This window comes from Simochromis diagramma, unplaced genomic scaffold (assembly GCF_900408965.1).
Source record: "Simochromis diagramma unplaced genomic scaffold, fSimDia1.1 OVJJ01000419.1, whole genome shotgun sequence".
In the NCBI taxonomy this organism is placed as follows: domain Eukaryota; kingdom Metazoa; phylum Chordata; class Actinopteri; order Cichliformes; family Cichlidae; genus Simochromis; species Simochromis diagramma.
Window position 1 is genome coordinate 229,297 of NW_024387244.1, and position 22,299 is coordinate 251,595.

General features: G+C 41.5%; 1 protein-coding gene across 3 annotated transcripts in view; it reads right to left on the bottom strand.

Moving 5' to 3' along the window:
* pex5la (peroxisomal biogenesis factor 5-like a) overlaps nt 1-13,440 on the bottom strand; it is a 106,856-nt gene extending 93,416 nt beyond the window's left edge. For 2 of the 3 annotated variants that reach the window (XM_040052789.1, XM_040052787.1), the window contains exon 1: nt 1,481-13,440. In XM_040052789.1, the coding sequence (XP_039908723.1) occupies nt 1,481-1,706 (226 nt within the window). In that variant the 5' untranslated portion in view covers nt 1,707-13,440. The remainder of the gene's footprint in view (nt 1-1,480) is intronic. The other variant, XM_040052790.1, reaches the window with a different exon arrangement.
* Between the last annotated feature and the right edge of the window lie 8,859 nt (nt 13,441-22,299).

Consider the following 22,299-nt stretch of genomic DNA (forward strand, 5'->3'; position numbering starts at 1 on the left):
ACATAACGGACGTGCATTTCGTGTTTTACTGACTGTGTGTGATACAATTTAAACCGTTATGAAGAGCGAACAACTCTAAAAGTGTTCCACGTTGATTAATTTCTGCAAAAAAGCGCTGATAAATGTGCATATTAGCCTCTTCTCTTCGAGGAAAAACAGTCCTCCTTTATGCCCAAAGAAGCCATGCTATCAATTCCAGTGTCTCTCTGACAAGAGTCTGATAGTGTTACCGATTTAGATAGCTCGGATTTCATATGCTCTCCCAGAAGCAAACACTTTACTTCAAGGAGAAAGGGATGGAAAAAATAAATGTATCACTTACACAAGCGGATGTCAAAGCAAAAACATTCCCGTTACTCACTGCTGCTAAATAACTCCCGTATAATGGCTTAGAAAGCACAGTGTTTTGTTGCAGCTGTGATCTAAACATGGCACAGAGTGTAATGACTTGCGTGCATGTGATGAAAAACACAGAAAGTGTCTGACAACTGAAACATGAATGTAACAGAGAAAACTTTGATTCAAAGCACGTGATTTTCTCCTTTTTAAAAAATCATCCAGTTTCTGAGGTTTTCCGCTGACCCTCCCATAACAAACACGTCCGTGGTCATCCAGGCAAGAACTGTTGGCATTTTCAATGAATACCGCTGCTTGAGTAATATATCATGAAATATTAAATGTTGGTCTTCAAAGCTCCCGAGTACTGACTCAGGACTGCGTGGTCTTTTATTACATAATCAGCTGTCTGGAAACGGATGTATCTTTGTCAAGCAGCCGTGTAAATTTCACTCCATGTTTATAAAGCAGAGCAGAGGCTAACATTAACCGCAGAGGAGAGGGTTACTGTTTATGTGACAGCGTGTGATTGTACCGCACGCCACACATGCAGCTGTTGGAAGCTGCTCACTGTAACCCTCCGGTCTCTGCTGAAGTCAGAAAGCTGATCATCGTCAGCTCGCCTCGTTTTAACGTCTCAGAGGAGTTTCAGGCTCTTATTAAGAGCTGACTGAAAATTGACGTCAAATTGCGTGACGTCACGCGAGTGATTTGTTGCGATGTCACGGGCTGCCTGGTTAAACAGACGAGGTTTGCCTCCTGTTTACCTTTGGCACGCACCTGCACTTGCAGTTGGCGCGCCACAGTGCCCTTCACTCCCTCCGTCTCCCCGGTGATTACTGCAGCTAATGAAGGCTGTAGCAGGCTGGACTAAATTCACGTATTAACAGTCTCTTTGAGCACATTTCCCCCCCCAAAACTTGAAGGGCCCGCATCAGCAGACGTCTCTCAGGTAAATACGGCGTCAACATCGAAACAGCAGTGCCTCGAGATTACTAAACCCACAAGGAATGAAAAAAAAAACAGAAAAGCTCTTAACATGAACTACAAATGCATCTCGTCCAAATCTTGTTCATTTGTTCCATCACAACTGCAACATTTCGTTTTCCATCTTATTTGAGACGTGCACATCCTGCCTCCTTACCTGTAAATGCCCCTGGTACATATTGAGCACACAGTCGGTCGCGGCTCTCTCCGTCACTGGATCTTCCTTTTACACTTCTTCCCGGCTTGTATGGGGCGCACAGTGTCAAACTCCAAGTGTGGACATCAGAAGCCGAAGGAGAGTTTTTGGACTGGAGGTCCAAAAAGGAGCAGACAGAGCGGAGCTGTCCTCTCCTCGGGTGCTGAAGCTGACACTTTGCGCTCATCCAGGATACCTCAGCGCGCTGACACACACGGAGAGCGACGCCGGACGGCACTTTCTTTTCTTTCCTGGTTTTTTAATACTTGCAGATTCCTGAAATAGTCCTTGCATGAAAAACACAAACAAACAAAAATAAAATTCTCTCGAGATTCAAGTCTTCATTCTGAGCGCGCTGGCGTTTTCCTTTCGGTCTTGCTTTAAATGTTTTGACGCTCCAGCTGGGCTCATTCTCTTCTTATAGCGCGCTCCTCTCTCCTGTTTCCCGACTACTCCCTCTAACCCAGCCCTCTGGTGCCTCCCCCAGTGATGACGTGCTCGGTGAGGAGACTCACGTGCACAGCTCTCTCTCGCTCGCTCTCGAGATCGTGTTCAGGAAATTTCAAAAGTTCACAGGCGTAGAAGAAGAATTTATAGCAGAAGGATTTTGTCGTGAGCAAATTGATTTTAAAAACGTTTTATAAGCTTTTATAAGCCTCCCGCTTAGAAAGCAGCTGGATGACACGGTTAAAACACGCAGAGGAAACAGCGTCTTACAGAGCGTGACATCTGCGTGCGATGAACCAATTAGTTGCTGTTTTCAGTCGTTTTAATTAGTGGAAGCCACAATTCAGTGATCAAAAACAATGGAGACATGTGGTTCCTTAGCAACGTAGGAGATCTATATGTTTAAAGTATAGCCCACATTACTGTCAGTGCGCGTGTTTTAATCTCACACGCACACACGCATGTATGCAGATGTTTTCTACTGAATAACAGAATATCAAATACACAGCAAGCTTTTATTTTATTCTAAAATAGCTCACTGGGAGCGGAACAGCTCCAGATTAGTGTATCAATGACAAACAAACAAACAAACAAACAAACAAACAAAAGCACGGATTCAGATTAGATCTAACGGGGCAATGGCAACTTTGCCTGTTTTCATACCTACATGAAAACATATGTAGGTCTACAATGTCTTGGTGGGGGTGGGAGTTATGTATTATGAGAATTTCAACAACACTTCATCCAGAAGTTCAGCTTCTGGTGAAAATTTAGTTTATTTCTTTTTCAATTTCCTGATAGCACCTCGACACAAAGGATTGGAGCAGGGCCGCTTTGTGTTCTGCACCTAATAGCAAAACATTTTCCTCTATTCTTCCTTTCCTGCAAAGTAAACACACTTTGCCAGTGTCAGCTGGTACTGTGTCCCCCTCAGTGGAGTCACACAGCTTGTTGGGTGCAGACTGAGAGTGAAGGAGACTTCTTCGTATATCCAGTGAGCCACACATTTACACCGAAGCTATTGGGATGCATGAAAGGATTATTTTGGAAAACAATTCCTAACATTCAGTTTTGATACACAGAGATATATTTTTTTAGCAGTTTAATCAATACTTTACCATACTTTGCAGACGTGTAGCAAAGGATTACTGATGTGGAGTGCACCACCATCTGGACATCTGGTGATATAAGCACTCACACTGAACATATAGCTGAGCAGAGCCCTCAAAGACATGCTTTGCTTCAAGATGCAGCTTGAGAAACCTTAGCGAAGTAATCGAGTCACATATCAAAGCAGTAAAGCATGCCCATCTTTTTGTGTATCTGCCTGTCAAGAGATAATTTATGTAAAAGGCAGAGGGATTCTTAAATTATTCCTTCCACCCCCTGACTATATTCTCAGTTGAGATAAGCAGAACAATATCCCCACTGTACATCGTGTGGGCTGAAAGCTGCTTCCCCCTCCTGAGTTGTCTGACAGTCTGTTGGAATCTCTTCAAGGCTGACCCAAAGCGTAGCTCCACGACCTCGCTGAACTCCTCCCACGCCTGAGTTTTTGCTTTGACAACCATTGAAGCCACAGCCCGCTTGGCCTGCTGGTCAGCTGCCTGCAGAGTCCCACAAGCTGACCGAGTGAAAAAGACTCCTCTACAGCCTGATGGCTCTTTTTACCCCTGGTGTACACCATCTGGTTCAGGGGTTGCCGCTGCATGAACACTAACAACCTGAAGGCCACAGCTCCAATGTGTCCTCACATTTGGAGGCAAAAAGTAAAGTACTGTTAATCTTACAATACCCAATGAATGAGAGCACGTACAGCATGGATGTCAAACTTATTTTATAGCACGGACCACGTACAGCCCACTTTGATCTTAAGTGGGATGGGCCAAAGAAACGGTCCTTTGCGTTAGTCTATGAATGTTTAAATAATTATTTCAGTGTAATATCAGAAGCCATGGGGGAGATCTTTATCAGTGGGAAATGTTATAAAACTTATGAACATAAAGTTTTCCAGTGCCATCCGGTTGGAGTCTTTGCCAGGCCAATTCTGGCCCCAGGGCCTTATGTTTGACACCCCTGATGTATAGGAACAGAGTAACAAGTTAGTGCATTTACTCACGTGTTGAACGTAAAGTATTTCTATGTAATGCCACATTTCCACTATATTTTAGATGCAAATAGTGTACTTTGTAGTTTAATTTTATTTCTGATTTTTGCCTCCCCTCCCACCTTTCTCCTGATCCCCTTCATGTCAGCAAATTTTAAAAACCCTGGAAACTCCCGTGATTGGAGGCGCTGAGCACGGTCTAATCATTACATCCTGTTTCCCTGGAAATGTTGTTGAAGCTCTGCTGTATCTGAACATCACCCAAAAGAACTGGAATTAACTGTCTTTGTGAAACGGCCCAGGATCTTTTGAGGGCAGCAGAGGCTTGTGTGGACATTAACCCAAACACATCTGTAATTATTAACACACTGTCCTTTAATAAAGGTGTAAGTTGTTGCTGTTCAACACCAACACATCAGTCCTGTCTTATTCTTCATGCTTCACTACATTAAAAAAATCTAGTCTAAAGTCAAGAAAAGCACGATTATTACATCCTGGGTCTTTATTGTTTACCAAACGTACACAGACCTATTTTTAAAAATCGATATATGACCACAGATTGTAGTGTTTTATCGAGGAGTCATGTTGTTATATATTTCATAATGGTGCTCACATGTGCACGTGCTGGCCTTTAAATCTATGTTTAGATTAACAGAAACAGTGAAAATATTATTAAAGTTAACAAGAAGGGAATTACTGCTCTTTGGCTGGCCACTTATTTCAGTCAAATTGAAAATGAATTGTTTTATCTGCTTTGGATAATTACCAGCTACAAAACACAGCTAAAGAAGAATTATAATAAATACCGAGCAGTACTGCTGTGACTTTTTAATGAGACGTACGGACTGAGAATGTTGGAAAGTGGGAATAAAAGCGTAAACCAAGTTTCATGTCAGTGACACATATACATGCTTCAGTGTTCACACAGGTGAATTCGACCATGGTGCATCTGACCCCCCAAAAACAAACAAAGTCTTTTGAACACTGACTGATTTCTGGTATAATCATGACGTCACTGCTTTGCTTTTTGCCAACAGACATCTCGGCTCATTCTAAGCAGACCAACCGTTTTGGACCCTCTGACTAAATTTGAATCACCATGCAGATCCTCTAACTCATTGGGCGTCACCGGCGGGGCGGTTTTTGGTCACAGCTTTTTGGAATTATCCACTTAGTGTGGAGAATATAGCTTGATGATTCAGGTATTAATAAACACCATCATCAGGTAAAAACTCTTTTTTTTTGTTCAGCTGTAACTTTAACGTATGGCCATAAATACTCAATGATAATTATTTCTGATATTCTTTTGACCATCATTGCCCACAAAGCTATTAAAAGTATAAAAGGATATTGGAAGTGCGTCATTTGAATTCATGTATTCACCCCAAACCATAGTTAAGTCTTTACCTGGACCACAGATGGTGAGACAAATGACTCAAACAGATTCGGTTTGATAAGAATTTGATTGGGATTGAAACACAGTTTCAACACAGAGCATGAAATTCTGGGCAACATGAGAGCTTTTGGTGATTTGCAATTATACAAAAGTGTTATATAGATTTGATTCTCATAAAACCGCAGCCTGCTCCAATGCAGACTTTTAATAAAATAAACACCAAACTGAGTCTCAGAAATTCACGGAAATATGTTGTATTGGTCTCCAGAATCTCTAAATTAAGGAGTGACTGAAATAATGCGAATGGATGGCGAGATCAAATGCAGCTGGCACATTTGATGATCCCATTATTAGCAGGGCTCGACCTATTTTTCACCTGAGAAATGTGGTGATTAAAAATTAAAATGTCCATTATACTCCATATATCACTTGTTTGGTGACAGCTGTTTCGCTGACGTCACAGTTGGTGACACCGAAGCTGAGATAAGGCTCCTGGCAACTAGTGCAGCTGAACCTGTTGTGGACACACAGGCCTGACCAAGGTTTTATTTAACTGGTTCATTACCAGTACAGGAGGAACTTATCTCTCAACACAGTGACACTCGCTGTCAGGCGTACCTGCAGTGTACCATCTCATTGCCTATAAATCCAATCACACATTTGGATCTCCACTGAAGTACTCATCAGCCGGTAACTCATTACTCTAGAAATAATTTCCAGGCGACCAGTTGCTACATAGCAACAGGTCACAGATGCTATCAGTCAACACAGCTCTGCCCCTCCTGTCATGATCAAATAGCAATCGCAGCTCTTCCTTGACTATTTGTCAGTCTTTGTCATGCGTGTGTGTTTTTGCTGTGCAGCAGTGATGTCATCATCCAGCTTTGTTTGCTTCGGAGAGGCCCGACCTTCACACAGTGTCACCCTGCAATCGGAAAGTGTGGTTTTGCAAACAAGTCTATTAGAGGTGTTGATGGTTTGGCCTGAATGCAACCAGAAAAACGGCACTATTTCCTGGACGTGTTATTTTAGAAATTCAGAGAATCGTTTTTTCTGCTGCATCACAAACCTAAATATTGGATTTCTTAATCCAACGGCTAAAAACTACTTGCATCGTCCGGTCATCTCAGACAAAAATGTGATTTCTTTTGATTTTACACATAATGTAACTAACACACTAACTCCTAATCTGCTTTTTGGAGGACAAATCATTAGCAGTGAGCCGCGGAGCTGCAGAGGAGAATGACACAAAGCTAATGGAGCAAACAAATGATGTCAAACGATGTAGAGCGGCAGACGCTTTGTACCAGTTTACACTCCAACAAGCATGTTTCCCTCTGAGGCGCCGCTGTTCCTAAGCAGACAGGAACACGCTGAGGTTTTGGTAAATGCACTGTTTAAAATATTATTAATGAGTTAGTTAAGGTAATCAAACAAGCTGATATTTAGAAGAATGCTCTTTGCCAGCCTGCAAATATCACTATAACACAAAATCCGCAGATCTAAGCACGTTTTCCTCGTTTCCCGTACTACTAGGATAATAATAATAATGATAGTAATAAAACTCTGTTTTCGTTTTGTGTGTGAAGAAATTTGGGCCTACGCTTTATGACTCTGCATCAGCTCATTGATGTTTGAATCAATGTATGTTAATCATTTTTAAGCCCTGCAGAGGATCGGGTGATATTTTACCATGACACATAATATAACTTATAAAGTCAATGTTTTAACTAAAAGGTCCAAACTTCTAACTGTCCTGAAGATAAACGGGTGAAGCTTCTTCCAGTCATTTCAACATCCAGCTGTAAGTAGAGTAGAAGATAAGCTCTCACTCTTTTAATGGTTTATTGGCAGTAAGGATCTTGTTTCTTGATTAAGCAAATGGTCTTGGATAACCATGACGTACTGGAATATTAAATACCTCGTGTTAGCTGTATTCTGTGCTGTGGTAAATTATACCCTTATTTCCAACTGCAGCTAGATATCATAGACAAGATAAGAATCAAGCGAGGCTAATGTTGCAGAGAAGCATCCGACCTGGTAAACAAAGGCACTAGTTAGGAAAAAATACAAACTGCACAGATTAAAAAGTGCCGTCTGAAGTTATAGCTCTTTTAAAAGCTTGCTTTCTAATTTTTTGCAGTTAATGCCAACCCAGGGCTTTCGCTGTGGTGACTGCGAGGATGTTTGATTCTGTTTATAGTGTGAGAGCATTGAGATGTTTTTTGGAGACAAACACTGAAACTTAAAGGCAACAAATAATCCCATATGCTGTTCTACATTTTTCCACGTGAATATCATTAACCTTCTAAATCTGCAACAGTAACAGTTTGGGTTCTTTTTGCAGAACTATTGTGGAAACTTCACAGTAAATCTTACACTCGCCATCCCGTCGGTCTTGTCCCGGCAGCTCGGGTCTCTTGCGTGCATTGTCGGCCCCTGCTGACTAGATAATGCTCCCATTTCCAAACTACTCACCCTGCAATCTTCTCTAACGTTGGGCTATCACTGCGTCTGAATCTTTAATGCCCAGATGATATGTCCACAAAGCAAGTAGCCTGTTTAAATATGTACCGCATCCAGTTGTTCTGCCAGCTTCATTACCACGGTTATTTGTGCACGGCATGGGATTTATAATTTATGTTTCTCAAATATTCCCTCAGATGAGCAGAAGCGTACACAGAAATGCAAACACACACTTGTTTGTCCGCCGAGCTACTCCAGATTAATCGCACTAGAAATGATCACATAGAGAACTATTTATATGTATCAGTAAATGCATTTTCTTGCTGAACATAAAAAGTAGATCAAGGGGACTGCAGCGCTTTGATACGGCTGCCCGCTGATTGTTAGAGTGTCTAGGATGCAAATCCAGCTGTCTGTGTTTGCTGCATCTGGTTGTCTGGTGGCCGATAAAAGCAGGTTGCATTCACAGGCCCACCGAGCTGTGAGTGCCTTCAAACAGCGTTGACCCCTCAGTGCCTCCTCTTTTATCGGTGTACTTTACTGTCTGTGGCAAGGTCACTGTAGCAGTATTGATTATTTGGATTTTATTAAGTGTCTCCTTCAAGTAATGCCAGAGGCGAACAGCTTGGGAAAAAACACGTACAATTAGAAGACCATAATGGTTTTGAGTATAAATGGAAACTGGATTACAAAGGGCTTTGCAGTGTCATCAAAAAGCGCTTGTTTTCTACATGAGTATGTATTTTTTGGTAAATTGTACATTAAGGATTACTGTACATTGTACAGTAAGATCATGTTCTCACTGGTTAACGTTAGGCGTCCCCTTGTCCTCAGAATCCAAAGAAAGATGTGGCAGTTCCTTGATATGGTGGTCTAGTGTACTCACCTCTCACCTTGGAATGGACTCAGTTCCCTTTTGACCTTAAATGGGATTAGCTGTTTACAGTCAGGGGATAACTGAGGAATGGAGGCTATGGACCTGATGGAGTGGGGAAATAGAGCTCCAGTTGCTGATACAATCCCAGCATTCAGTGTTGAATGTTCAATGGGAATAAAGTCAGATAGAAATTCTTGCTTTTCCTTTTGAGGTTCCAGCTACTGTAAACCTTCCTCTGTTCCATATTTATGCCATCATACGCTGTGCACCATAGCTCCAGATGAGCAGCTGCAGCAGGCTGCCATCAGCCATGACTTCAGGTGAAGCTCATCTTCATGAAATAAGGCTCCTGGCAACTGATTCACTTCAATAATTCATGACACATGCATGATAGCTGCGACTGCTGGATGGGCAATATCACAGAGATAATCTGCAGTTTATGGAAGTGGAGACTAGCTACATAACAGTTAGCACTCAGCTTACACTTCCTAAAGGCTAATTAAGTGACACCTCCCTTTTCAGTGATGATAAAAACATTTTTTAGCTGTTAGACTTGAAAGATAACGGCTAAAAAAATTAGGTTTAGTCCATTTCCAACCATTCCTAACTTTGGCAGGCTTTGAATTCTCCTGAATATAATAAAGAAAAGAAGGTTGTGTACCTGCATCTGTATGAAAGCAGCACGTCTGTTCCAGCTGAGACAGCGGCCACTCTGCTATATGATAAACTAGTCAGTAACAAAGTTTCCAGTGCAGCCGTTGGTATCTTCGGTAATAAAGCTGTATGAATAAATCTCTAGATTAGCACATTACATTAATATCCTGCTGACCTTCGGTGGCTCTTCATCAACACCAACCTTTCAGCATATTGCACTGAGATAAGCAAATCACTGCCTCAAACAACGCTGCAGTTAAAGCGCAGATTTAATGCACTGTTTCAAAAGCACAATTAGAACAACATTCAGAGTTTTCCAGCTAATTTGAAACACTGGGAACTGCTGATTGTAAAACTCATAATGTTGTAATGACTATTCACACGTCTTGTGTTTGGGAGCAACTAGTTACATTAAAAAACTGTGAAAAGATGAAGTAAATGCTGAAAGTCTAATTAGTTACAGTTAGTGACCCCCCCCCACCAAAGGTTTAAATGTGTCAGTTTATTTTGTTACTGTTGCTTTGCATCAATTCAGAGTCTACGATTGTCTTTATTATTTCCAAACAGTTTATTGGGACCAACCTCTGGCACCATGAAAATGACTCACAACAAGATGACGCCTGGTTTGAAACTGTCAGCCTTACCGTGGGGTTTGATGCTTTTCCCGTGCTGATGTGGGCGCGAGTGCTTCCTCACACAGTCCAAAGACATGTATGTTGTATGTTATGTTAACTGGCTGCATGAATGGCTGTGAGCGTCTGTGTGTTAGCCCTGCAATAGACTGCTCACCTCTCTAAGGTGTACCTGGCCTCTCAGCCCATCACAGCATAGACTCCAAGCCTGGGTTGAATTTGATTTTTACTCCTCCTCATTTGCCAGTAAGTCCATGCTTTTTGTTATAAGCACTAGTCACTGGCTGTGACGTCAGTCAAGAGCTCCTTTGAGTCCTGGGAATTCACCGAAATCTTTCTTCTTGAATCAGGTAAGTCCCTGAAGGCCACTGCTGAGAGTAAAACGCATTAACCAGGAGTAAAAATGAGCTCAGTGTCCACATCGATCTAATGTCAGATCAATGGAAACATCTACAGCATGTAGATGTTTCCATTGATCTGGATTCATTCCCAGAAATGAAGAAAATAAATACATTTACTTTAAAGTAATGGAAAAATTACTTATTGTTACAGTTTTAAAGGGGTAACAAGTAATCTACAACATATTATGTGCTTTTCAAAAGCAGCTAATAGTCATAGGGAGTGACTTACTAACTTAACGAACTTATCAAAAGTTTGTTGTGTGATGTCTCTCAGCAGGGAGTCACTACGTAGATCCAACAAAAGCAGCAAAAAAGTACAAAATGTGTTTGTGTCCAGAATATTTAAATATAATATAATAAACCTGCTTCTAGCAACAAAAGGCTCCCAACAGAAAATGTCTAATGTCACCATGTTCCACTTACTAAAATGTCTGAATTGAACTGCACATTTTTTATTTAATGAAAATGAATCGAAACTACAAAAACTGTGTGGCACCCCTGTAACAGCAGAGGTTTTCACAGTATTTGATCTGGAGTAGTCAACGTGTGCTAATGCAACCAAGGAGGAAAGACGTCAATAATGACTGTAAAGAAGCGACTGTTGCTGTCTCTGAAACCAGGAAGGATTATATGACCCTTTCCAAACCATCAGAAGATTATTCACGAGTGGGAAACATTGGTGGCTGTTGCCAGTCTTCCTGCTGTTGTTCCAGCACGAGGTCAGACCCTGATATAGTCTCAGAATCTTCAGAATACCCAAGAGCTCCATGTCAGACTCTACGGGGCTCATTTAGCATTTAAATATTAAAGATAAAGACTAAGCGAGTATGGTTTGTTTGCAAGTTTTTCCAGGAGAGAACCTCTTCTCTGCAGCAGCACAGCTTAGCTTTACAAAGTTGCATCTAAACAAACCACATGACTTCTGTAACGATGCTTCTGGGACAGATGAGACCAAAGTGCAGAGGTCTGGCTGTGCTGCACAGCACAGCGTACAAACACGTCATCCCAGGTGATTTGGCTGGTTTAGCAGCCACAGGTGGGGCCTTGCAGTTACTGAGCCAACCATGAACCCAACTGTATATTTTGGGACACAGTTACGCTGAGTAACACCGAGTCAAATGTGAGGCCATCTTTCCGACTTACAACCTGGTTAAAAAGCTACGGTTGGAAATTAAGAGGCTGCGCATAAATGAATGCCTACAAACCTCGACGATGAAGCAAAGGTGTAAAGAAGATGTGAGAGACTAATGAAGTCATACATGCTGCTAAAGGTGGATCATGGGATGAACTTGGTTCTTCACACACTGCTTCTGTTTTTGCCTCAGTTAAACAAATAGTGACACTGTACAATAAATACACCATGCTGCTGTTCATCCTGGCAAGGACGAGGTAATTTTTCTAATCATATGTAAAATCTCTAAAAACGGCCAAAGGAGTAGAGGGCCCTGCAACTCATTTTGGGTTGGAGGCTTTCCCTCGGACTTGCTACAGGTCAGTAAGAGGGCCGTGTGAGTGTTAAGTTTTCACAATTTATTTTTTGTTGGTGGCAATTTTTGTTTTACTGTGTTTACGAGGCAGCAGCTTATATGAAGTGGGGGAGAAAGGGGGAATTGCAAGGTATGAATGCAGGGAGAACCTATTGAATTAATATCCTTTAATGTAAATGGATTTCTAAATCTGGTCAAAAGAAGTAAGATTTTGTCTAAATTAAAAAGGGAAAAGGCACAGGTGGCTTTCCTCCAGGAGACCCACCTGAGTCAATCAGAACATGATACACTGAGAAGACACGGTTTTAAAAACATATTTTCGTCTTCATATAAGGGAGGCCCTAGGAGAGGAGTTGCTATACTTATTTCAAATACAATTAATTATGAACACATATCAGAACTACAGGATGGGGAGCGAAGGTTTATAAAAATTACGGGCAAAATTGAAGGTCTGGAAATGACTTTTATAAATGTGTATATTCCTCCAGGAAGCAACTGGACAGTATATAAACAAATATTTGATTTAATGGTGAATTCACAAGGCCTTGTAATCTGTGGAGGTGATTTCAATATTAGATTGAACCCTAAACTAGATGTGTCTGGAGCATCTATTAGCTCAGATGCTCTTACAAAAAAATTAAATCAATTGATGAAGGAATTGGGGATAATTGATGTTTGGAGAGAGCTCCATCCTAAAAGCATGGAACTCTCTCCAAACCCACTACTCCTGTCCAGTTATCTCCATCATTCCCAAAGAGGGTAAAGATAGGACAGCATGTAGCAGTTATTGACCGATTAGCGTATTAAACAGCAATTTTGGCACGGAGACTCGAAAAAATTTACAAAATACACCTGGATCAGGTTTCATCCGACAGGCAAACAGCGGACAACATTGTTCCCTACATGTTATGGAACAAATAAACAGAGATGGGGTGCGGGCAGTGTTGGTGGGACTGGACGCTGAGAAAGCCTTCGACTCAGTCAGATGGCTTTTTCTTTACAGGGTATTGAAGACTTTTGGTTTCCACAATAAATTGATCTCAATAATACAATCCCTCTATGATAAACCAAGGGCTTGGGTGAAAGTCAATGGAGATCTATCTGAATCACTTACTCTAGAAAGAGGGACCAGGCAGGGCTGTCCGGTCTCACCACTTTTATTTGCACTCTATATTGAGCCTCTTGGTCAGTTTATGAGAAACAATACTAAAATTAAAGGTACCACCGGTGAAGAACAAAAAGTTGCAATGTTTGCAGATGACGTCTTTTTGAGGGAACCTGAAGAATCATTTGAGGAGTTGGTGTCCTCTCTATCCGACTTTGGAGAAGTGTCTGGTTATAAACTAAACCTAAACAAAACACAGGTACACAGGTAATGACACTAAACTATACAGAATCTAACACTTTACGAGATAATTACAGTGGGGCAAAAAAGTATTTAGTCAGCCACCGATTGTACAAGTTCCCCCACCTAAAATGATGACAGAGGTCAGTAATTTGCACCAGAGGTACACTTCAACTGTGAGAGACAGAATGTGAAAAAAAAATCCATGAATCCACATGGTAGGATTTGTAAAGAATTTATTCGTAAATCAGGGTGGAAAATAAGTATTTGGTCACCTCAAACAAGGAAAATCTCTGGCTCTCACAGACCTGTAACGTCTTCTGTAAGAAGCTTTTCTGTCCCCCACTCGTTACCTGTATGAATGGCACCTGTTTGAACTCATCATCTGTATAAAAGACACCTGTCCACAGCCTCAAACAGTCAGACTCCAAACTCCGCCATGGCCAAGACCAAAGAGCTTTCGAAGGACACCAGGAAAAGTATTGTAGACCTGCACCAGACTGGGAAGAGTGAATCTACAATAGGCAAGCAGCTTGGTGTGAAAAAATCAACTGTGGGAGCAATCATCAGAAAATGGAAGACATACAAGACCACTGATAATCTCCCTCGATCTGGGGCTCCACGCAAGATCTCATCCCGTGGGGTCAAAATGATCATGAGAACGGTGAGCAAAGATCCCAGAACCACACGGGGGGACCTGGTGAATGACCTGCAGAGAGCTGGGACCAAAGTAACAAAGGTCACCATCAGTAACACACTACAACGGCAGGGAATCAAATCCCGCAGTGCCAGACGTGTTCCGCTGCTGAAGCCAGTGCATGTCCAGGCCCGTCTGAAGTTTGCCAGAGAGCACATGGATGATACAGCAGAGGATTGGGAGAATGTCATGTGGTCAGATGTAACCAAAGTAGAACTTTTTGGTATAAACTCAACTCGTCGTGTTTGGAGGAAGAAGAATACTGAGTTGCATCCCAAGAACACCATACCTACTGTGAAGCATGGGGGTGGAAACATCATGCTATGGGGCTGTTTTTCTGCCAAGGGGACAGGACGACTGATCCGTGTTAAGGACAGAATGAATGGGGCCATGTATCGTGAGATTTTGAGCCAAAACCTCCTTCCATCAGTGAGAACTTTGAAGATGAAACGAGGCTGGGTCTTCCAACATGACAATGATCCAAAACACACCGCCCGGGCAACAAAGGAGTGGCTCCGTAAGAAGCATTTGAAAGTCCTGGAGTGGCCTAGCCAGTCTCCAGACCTCAACCCCATAGAAAAGCTGTGGCGGGAGTTGAAAGTCCGTGTTGCTCGGCGACAGCCCCAAAACATCACTGCTCTCGAGAAGATCTGCATGGAGGAATGGGCCAAAATACCAGCTACTGTGTGTGCAAACCTGGTAAAGACCTATAGTAAACGTTTGACCTCTGTTATTGCCAACAAAGGTTATGTTACAAAGTATTGAGTTGTATTTTTGTTATTGACCAAATACTTATTTTCCACCCTGATTTACGAATAAATTCTTTACAAATCCTACCATGTGGATTCATGGATTTTTTTTTTCACATTCTGACTCTCACAGTTGAAGTGTACCTCTGGTGCAAATTACTGACCTCTGTCATCATTTTAAGTGGGGGAACTTGCACAATCGGTGGCTGACCAAATACTTTTTTGCCCCACTGTATAATATAAATTGGGAAGCTGAAACACTTAAATACTTGGGAATAATTCTAACTAAGAATATTTCTAATCTATCACAAGTAAATTATGGTCCCTTGTCACAGGCCATAAAATCTGATTCAGATTGATTGATTCTTAAATTTAAATTCAAGGATATCAGCAGTGAAAATGAACGTACTCCCAAGACTCCTCTATTTATTTAGAATTTATTTATTTAGCCTGTTGAAGTAAGTCAAACACAGTTTGGGGATTGGGACAAATGGATTTTGCACTTTATTTGGCAGGGGAAAAACCAAGAATTACGTTTAGTATTTTACAGTTAAACATGGCAAAGGTGGGGCAGTGGTCCCATGTTTACAATACTATTATTATGCATCTCAGGTCATCCCCCTGCTGCAATGGTGTAACCCGAATTTGAAAGCTAAGTGGAAATCCATAGAATTCAATACAACCCCTAAATTTTTGATTTGATATACCTTTATCAGGCCCACAAGGGGAAATTTCAACTACAAGCCTCAATTGCGGATAAAAAATTGGCAGACGGTTTAGAAGGTAAAGGAACATGGATAAGCCACACTCTAGAAATATGGAATAAATTGATTAAAATATGTGGTAGTGAACGAATACTAAAAGAATTTAGATGGTGTGCATATGACACAGATTTTAAACCAAATGAAAGTGATAAAAGATTTCAGTCCTGGATAGAGAGTGGACCAACAACATCCCTTCACACATAAAGGGACACTACAGAGTTTCCAATCTTTACAAATAAGAAATGGCCTATGACAAGTATATTTCTTCAGGTTTCTTCAAATGCGGGATTATTTTAACAAACATTGCAATATCCCAGGTTTTTAAGGTTTTTAAGATAAAATTTGATATTAATTTTGTAAATTTGTACTTGGGCCTGGTTGCTGGCTTGGTCCGGACACAAAGCTCTTACAAGCCCTATTAGCGGCAAGCAGAAAATCAATAACCAGAAAGTGGCAAAACCAACTCCGCCAACACTTGAGGATTGGTTTGATGCAGTTTTTGAAATATGGAAAATGGAAACATTGACATTCTTTTTAAAACTTCTAAAAGACCAATTCTACAAAATATGGAATAAATGGATTAGCTTTGTGTCCCCCGTCCGCCCTGAATTTAGGTGAGACCAGCCCTGAATTGGTGTATCTCCCATGTATTGTACAATGTCAGGTCGACCCTCCATAATATGTATTGAATGTACTTTATGTAAATAAGTTAAACATGCTGCATTATGTATACACTGTCAAGCCACCGAGTTCACTTTTCGTTACTGAATGTAAAACAAAAGGACTAAATAATATCAATGCACTTTATTGTAACAAGTCCTTTTTTCAATAAAGATATAATAAAAAAACCGCCAAAGGGTGTACTTTTAATTATTTCATCTGTTTTTCTACGATGACTATATTACAAACCAGGCTACAGCAGCATGAAACATCTCAGCAGGCTCCCTTTGATAAGTCTTTTTCTCATTTCTTAATTATTTTTGTCAGCTCCAGTGAGATCCCACCGTTAAACGTGCTGAACAACTTGTCATTGCAGTTTTGCGCCACTGTGACAAACAGGTTGGCTCACACGTGAAAGTGTCCTGTTAGTACCAATGAGCAGTTAGTCATCCCTGTCTGATATCTCCCTCCCTCTGCTTCCTGTCTAACTTGCCTGCTCACAGCGATGAACAGAAACCCGACACCTGCAGAACAAAGGGACAGGCGATATGAAGAAATGAGGTACGAGACAGCAGCCACAATCAGGCAGTTAACTGCTGCAGGCTATCAACTACTACCTAAATGACAACTTCCAACTCTTAGTGCTGATGCACATGCACCGCTCATTTCACCGTCCTTCTGTGGATGATCTGATATCCGAGTGTCGGTGTTGTTCCCACATCATCATAATAAATGTTGTTCCAGGTTCAACATTGCAAGTGACCAATCACATTGCTGTGACGTCCCCCCTTTGTGCCTTTGAAAAATACCGCCTTAAAAAAATCAACTTCACTTGCGAGAAGAGAAACCGCTTCTGTCCGCCGATCCAGGAACTTGAATTCTTTGCATTTCAGGATACTTTCCTTTCATAGACGGTAAGCATTATACATAGTGTCCTTACAGAAGCGGCTTCTCTTCTCGCAAGTGAAGTAGATTTTTTTAAGGCGTTTGTTCAGAAGAAGGTGATTGGTCACTTGCAATGTTGAACCTGGAACAACATTATTTATGATGACGAGGGAACGACACCAACACGAGGATATCAGATCGTCCGTCCTTCTGTACACCTCAGGTAACATCTCCAGGCCACAGCTGGATTTGCAGCTGGTTTGATCTCAGCCTGTTTCCTGTTAATTTCCGGGCAAAAACAGAGAAAGAAATATCAGCTAAAAATATACTTTAAAAATAATGATGATAAAGTGATTGTGGGTTTTTACATGTATTCTTATGACATAATAATATAAGCCAGCAATTTGTGTTTTGAGCTGGATTTAGAAAAACAAAAACAAGTAACATTTGTGCCAAGTTTAACACAGATCATTTCATGTCCAACCTGTGTGACAAAAAAATGATTACATTTAGCTCCCCGAGGATTAGTCAGCAGCGGGTTTTCTTCTCCTCTTGTGTAAATCCCATCAGAGCTGGCCGCATGCCCAGTGTGTGTTTCACAGGCTGACACAGCGACGGTGTGGTCATCTCCCAGTGCCACCTGTCAGCGATGACAGCCAATAACACGTCCATGACCCCCTCTCTTCAACAACAACAACACGCTTGTATAAAAAGCCTTTTGGTGATAAATACAGCAGAAACTAAACCCTAAAAACGTCAATGGTGACAGATTTTCACAGTTGGTTGAATGTCAAACAACTAGTTTGTTTCTATGTCACATGCTTTTCCTCCAACTGGAATCAAACTAGCAACCATTTGCTTCCCAAGTAAAAAGACTTAACCACTGCACTTGATAGCTTCAGAGTTAAAAACCTGCAAAAACGCAAAGATGGCGAGACAATCTTCCCAAACGCATCCAGTCGTGTCACATAAGCTTGGCCAGCTTTGAAATTGACCTTGACTGAATACCTGCACAGAAGATTGTAGTTCCGGCTGAAAGTCTGAGTGTGCCAGCATGTCGCTGCTGCGTCGCTCTAGTTGCTGTGACTCTGTTGTTCCCATTAGAGCTTCTCAGAAAGATGCAAAGAGCCTTCATTCACATGGAGGGATAACAACTCTGAAATGAACTAAAGAGGATGCTGAGAAATAGTATAGTGAGATTTTCACAGGATGGTAGTATCGCAGTGATACTGCGCAGGTAAGATGTCAGGTGACATCATTTGTAAATATTAGACTGAACATGTTTTTAGAGGATTGAGCACTGAGATGTTATCGATTCTTCTTTTGTATAAAGTCCTTCATCTCATGGATCATGAATATTGTTTAATAACACATTAAAAAGTACAAGTTATTGCTTATAGTGCACAACATCTGTAGAATTCAACTGTAATATGAGCCCTGAGTGCAAAACGCCAGCCACTCGAGCCACACAGGTATATTTGGTTGGAAGTAGAGATAATTTATTTGGCCTGCAGCCAATCAGTGACCTCATTCAGGAAGAGGAAGCTGCAGCTGAAAGCGATTGGGCAGCTGGGTAAATGGACTGTATAGCACTTTACTCAGTCCCTATGGACCCCAAAGCGCGTCACACTACATCCAGTCATCCTTCACACACACGCACTGGTGATGGCAGCTGCATTGTAGCCACAGCCACCCTGGGGCGCACTGACGGACACTGCCGCCACCGGGCCCTCTGACCACCACCAGTAGGCAACGGGTGAAGTGTCTTGCCCAAGAACACAACGACAGAGACTGTTGGAGCCGGGGCTCGAACCGGCAACCTTCTGATTACAAGACGAACTGCCAACTCTTGAGCCACGATCGCCCCGGTGACAGTAATGTTCACCCTGGAAGCAGATGTTGAAGCAGCTGTAGTGTGGGTTTTTTTTTTTTTTTGGATGGTTAACAAAATCCTGCGTATTTCAGAAGTGATCCAATAGCTGGCACACTAACCAAACAGCAGAGCTCCTGTTTACACAGCACATGTTTGCTCCCTGTTGTTAAATCTGAGTTACGTATGTATCTGTTCTCAGCACTCTCCATCCATCCACAGCGGACACCGGCTGTCTACTGGGAACTTCACATTTCCTCAAGGGCATCTTAACACTGCCGTGACTGATGGAGAGCGTAACCCGACAGTGTTATTATGTGTTTCACTCTCTGGCAGCTGTGTGGTATCAGAATCAGCACAATCCAGTGCTGACCCACCACACCACAACAGCTGGCTCATTTCTGTGCTACAAATGGCTCTGGGGATTTGGACGTGCACATCTGGCACAGTGGTAAATTCAGCTTTTTCTAGACCCATTCATGTAGTCTTGCAGGCGGTTTAAATTAGTGTGTTGGTTTGCTTGCCTGTCCAGCAATTTATTCTGTTGGTCTGTACCGAGATTTCCTGATTAAATTAAGTTCCCCAATGATTCCTTCTAATTCTCTGACTTTTTTCTGTAGTGCTACCGTGAGACTGATGTTTCTTGTTGCCAGTGAAACGACATGGACTAATATGAAGTCTGGTACACACACTTAGTCCTAATGAATTTCTTTATTTTATTTCTTAAGGACATGACTTTCAGAGACTGTTCCTTTGCTGCAGGTTGGGTTTTTGCAAGTTTACAAGTTTGCAGCTTTTAGGGAATCACCTTGTTGGTGCAAAAATTATACTTTATGCCTGTCAAACTGTGTTATCATTGGCATTTTCCATAGATTCAGCTAAATAAATGTGCTTTTGTGACAGGTTGCTTATAAGAACGTGCCCAGTGATAAAATGTCATTTAACTGAATTTCTTTACTAAGATGTTATGTGTAGACACAACACTGGTTCATCCCTTGTGTTGGAAACAAACAACTCTGACTGCTTTGAAGCAAAATACAAAGAAATAAGTGTTGGACTATTGGAAAGTATTTATAATTAAATGCTTCCCCCCCCTCTAGTATTTAAAGCTGTAATACTTCTCATCACGCCATCAGGATAATGCTGTTTCATAATCGTCTATATTTTTGTCACTGGTGCAGATCTTCTGTAAAACGTGCAGCTTTGAGTCACGAGAATTAAAAACTGAGCTAGACATGTTGCCAAAGCAGATAATGGTGCAGATCTGAAACAACACTGAATGCATCATTTTAGCAGCAAATGAACCCTCACCATGCAAACAAGAAAAAGTTTTATTGCTCTTAGTGCTGCTGAAAATGTCATGTGATCCCAGAGACAGGGACTGACTGACAAGGTGAGCATAACCACTGCCAAGGTTGGGTGAGTCCACCAGGCTGCATCTGATAAATTAAATGAGATGGAGAAATGATGGAGTGCAAAACCCAGCAATGCAGCAGAAACACCCCCTCCCCTTCCCCACCAAGCCTATTACTCTCAGTCTCTCTGCAGGTTTGTCTTTTTCACTGAGCTCAGTCTTGTCACTAATGTGACAGATGAGCAGAAGGTGCACAAGTTTACACTGTTGTTGGTTTTTACTTCTTTTGGGACCCGTGAGAGAGCAGTCAGGAGGAAGAGCGACACACTTTGTTTACTTCATTCTCAAACCCTCTGCTGCAGATACAAACGGGATGGATTCATTTTCATGTTTAGAATTTAAAAACAAACAAAAAGCTGTTGAAAGATATTGAAAGACACTCAGAAACGAATCAAATGAATCTTAGCTGTATTACCTGATGATGACTCAGCAATGCAGATGCTGTTTCTGTGCCTCTGAAGTCAGGAGCATTATCACACACACACACACACACACACACACACACACACTGATCAGCTGTCACTATCTGAAGTTGCTAATTCATCAGTGACTGGTGAACTTAAGCATCTCTGAACTAAACAGAGGAAGTCATGTGCAGGTTGTCCTTTGACTTGTGCGATGAACCAAAGTTTAACAGACTTTGGTGCAGTCGTCTCACAGTGGCTGTGAATAAAACGAGCCGTTGTAACAGAAAGCAAACTGGCGATTTTCACATCAGCTTCACATTTGTTGAACCAACTACTTAATTTAATAGCTTAGGAGCTTAAAGCAGTCATTCTTGCACTGAGTCGCGGTGAAGAACATGATGGTTTTTTTGCTAATTTTCCATCTTTTTAGCAAATTGTAATTGGCTCAATTTCTCCTTTGATTTAAACTGGCCATGCTACACGAACAACGCTACAGAGCAAAGTAATGCAGACAGCTGCAACAGTAAAAGAGGTCATTGCTCGTGTGTTTTGTTTCTTAGCGAGTCGGAAACCTTCAGGGATGAAACATAATTCCAAGTTCATCATAGTTGCCAAAAGAAAGCCAGTTCCCATGTTTCACACTAAAACGTCCGATGTTAAGGATGTTAAAACACCCAGTGTTGCATCAGGTTTCTACAAGTGGATCTCAGGAGAAAACTCATATATTCTATATTCATCCCATGTAAAGCAAAAGTACTTTAAGCCTTTTTCTGGTTTAGTTTTGATGATCGTGGTCTTATTGTTGATATTTTGTCATGGTCCCTGGGTTTGAGACCCAGGGTTTTGAGTTTCAATTTGCTGTTGAATATATTTATATCACCTCTAGCTCTGAGCTGCAGTCACTGTTTATATGTTAGTGTCCTCATCCTCTGCCTTTGTGCCTTCCTTTGCCGTTTCATCAACTTTAATTTATTGTTGCATTTCAGTTTCCCTGTTTAGTTTTTCTTACTCATTTCCTGTTTTATTGGTTTGTTGTTTTCTGTGTCTGTTTAGCTTTGTGTCCTCCCCAGTGATTGTGTTCACCTGTGCCTCATTTTCCCCAGCTGTGGTCACTTCCCCTGTCAGCTGTCAGTGCAGTGTGAGTATTTATAGTCCTGTATTTCCTTTGTCCAAGCATCTGTTTGTTTCTCTCTGGTTGTATGTCCCTGCCACCCAGACATTTTGGGGAGTTTTGTACTTTGATTCTGTCTCTGTTTGAATTTCATTTTGAAGTTTGAAACCTAAATTTGGGTCCAAAACTTCCTACTTCCGACACATTCAAGCTTTTATTTGTCCGTATGATGCTCCTTCCACCTTCCACATGGTTGGTGTGCACAGAAGGCTGGCTGCTACATTAAAGCAAATTAATTGAAGATTGGAAGGAAAAGGTGCACAAACATGAATTCCTAATATTGAACCTTTGTGAACATGCAGATCTCCTTTTCCAGCAGCACATACAGGGAGTGCAGAATTATTAGGCAAA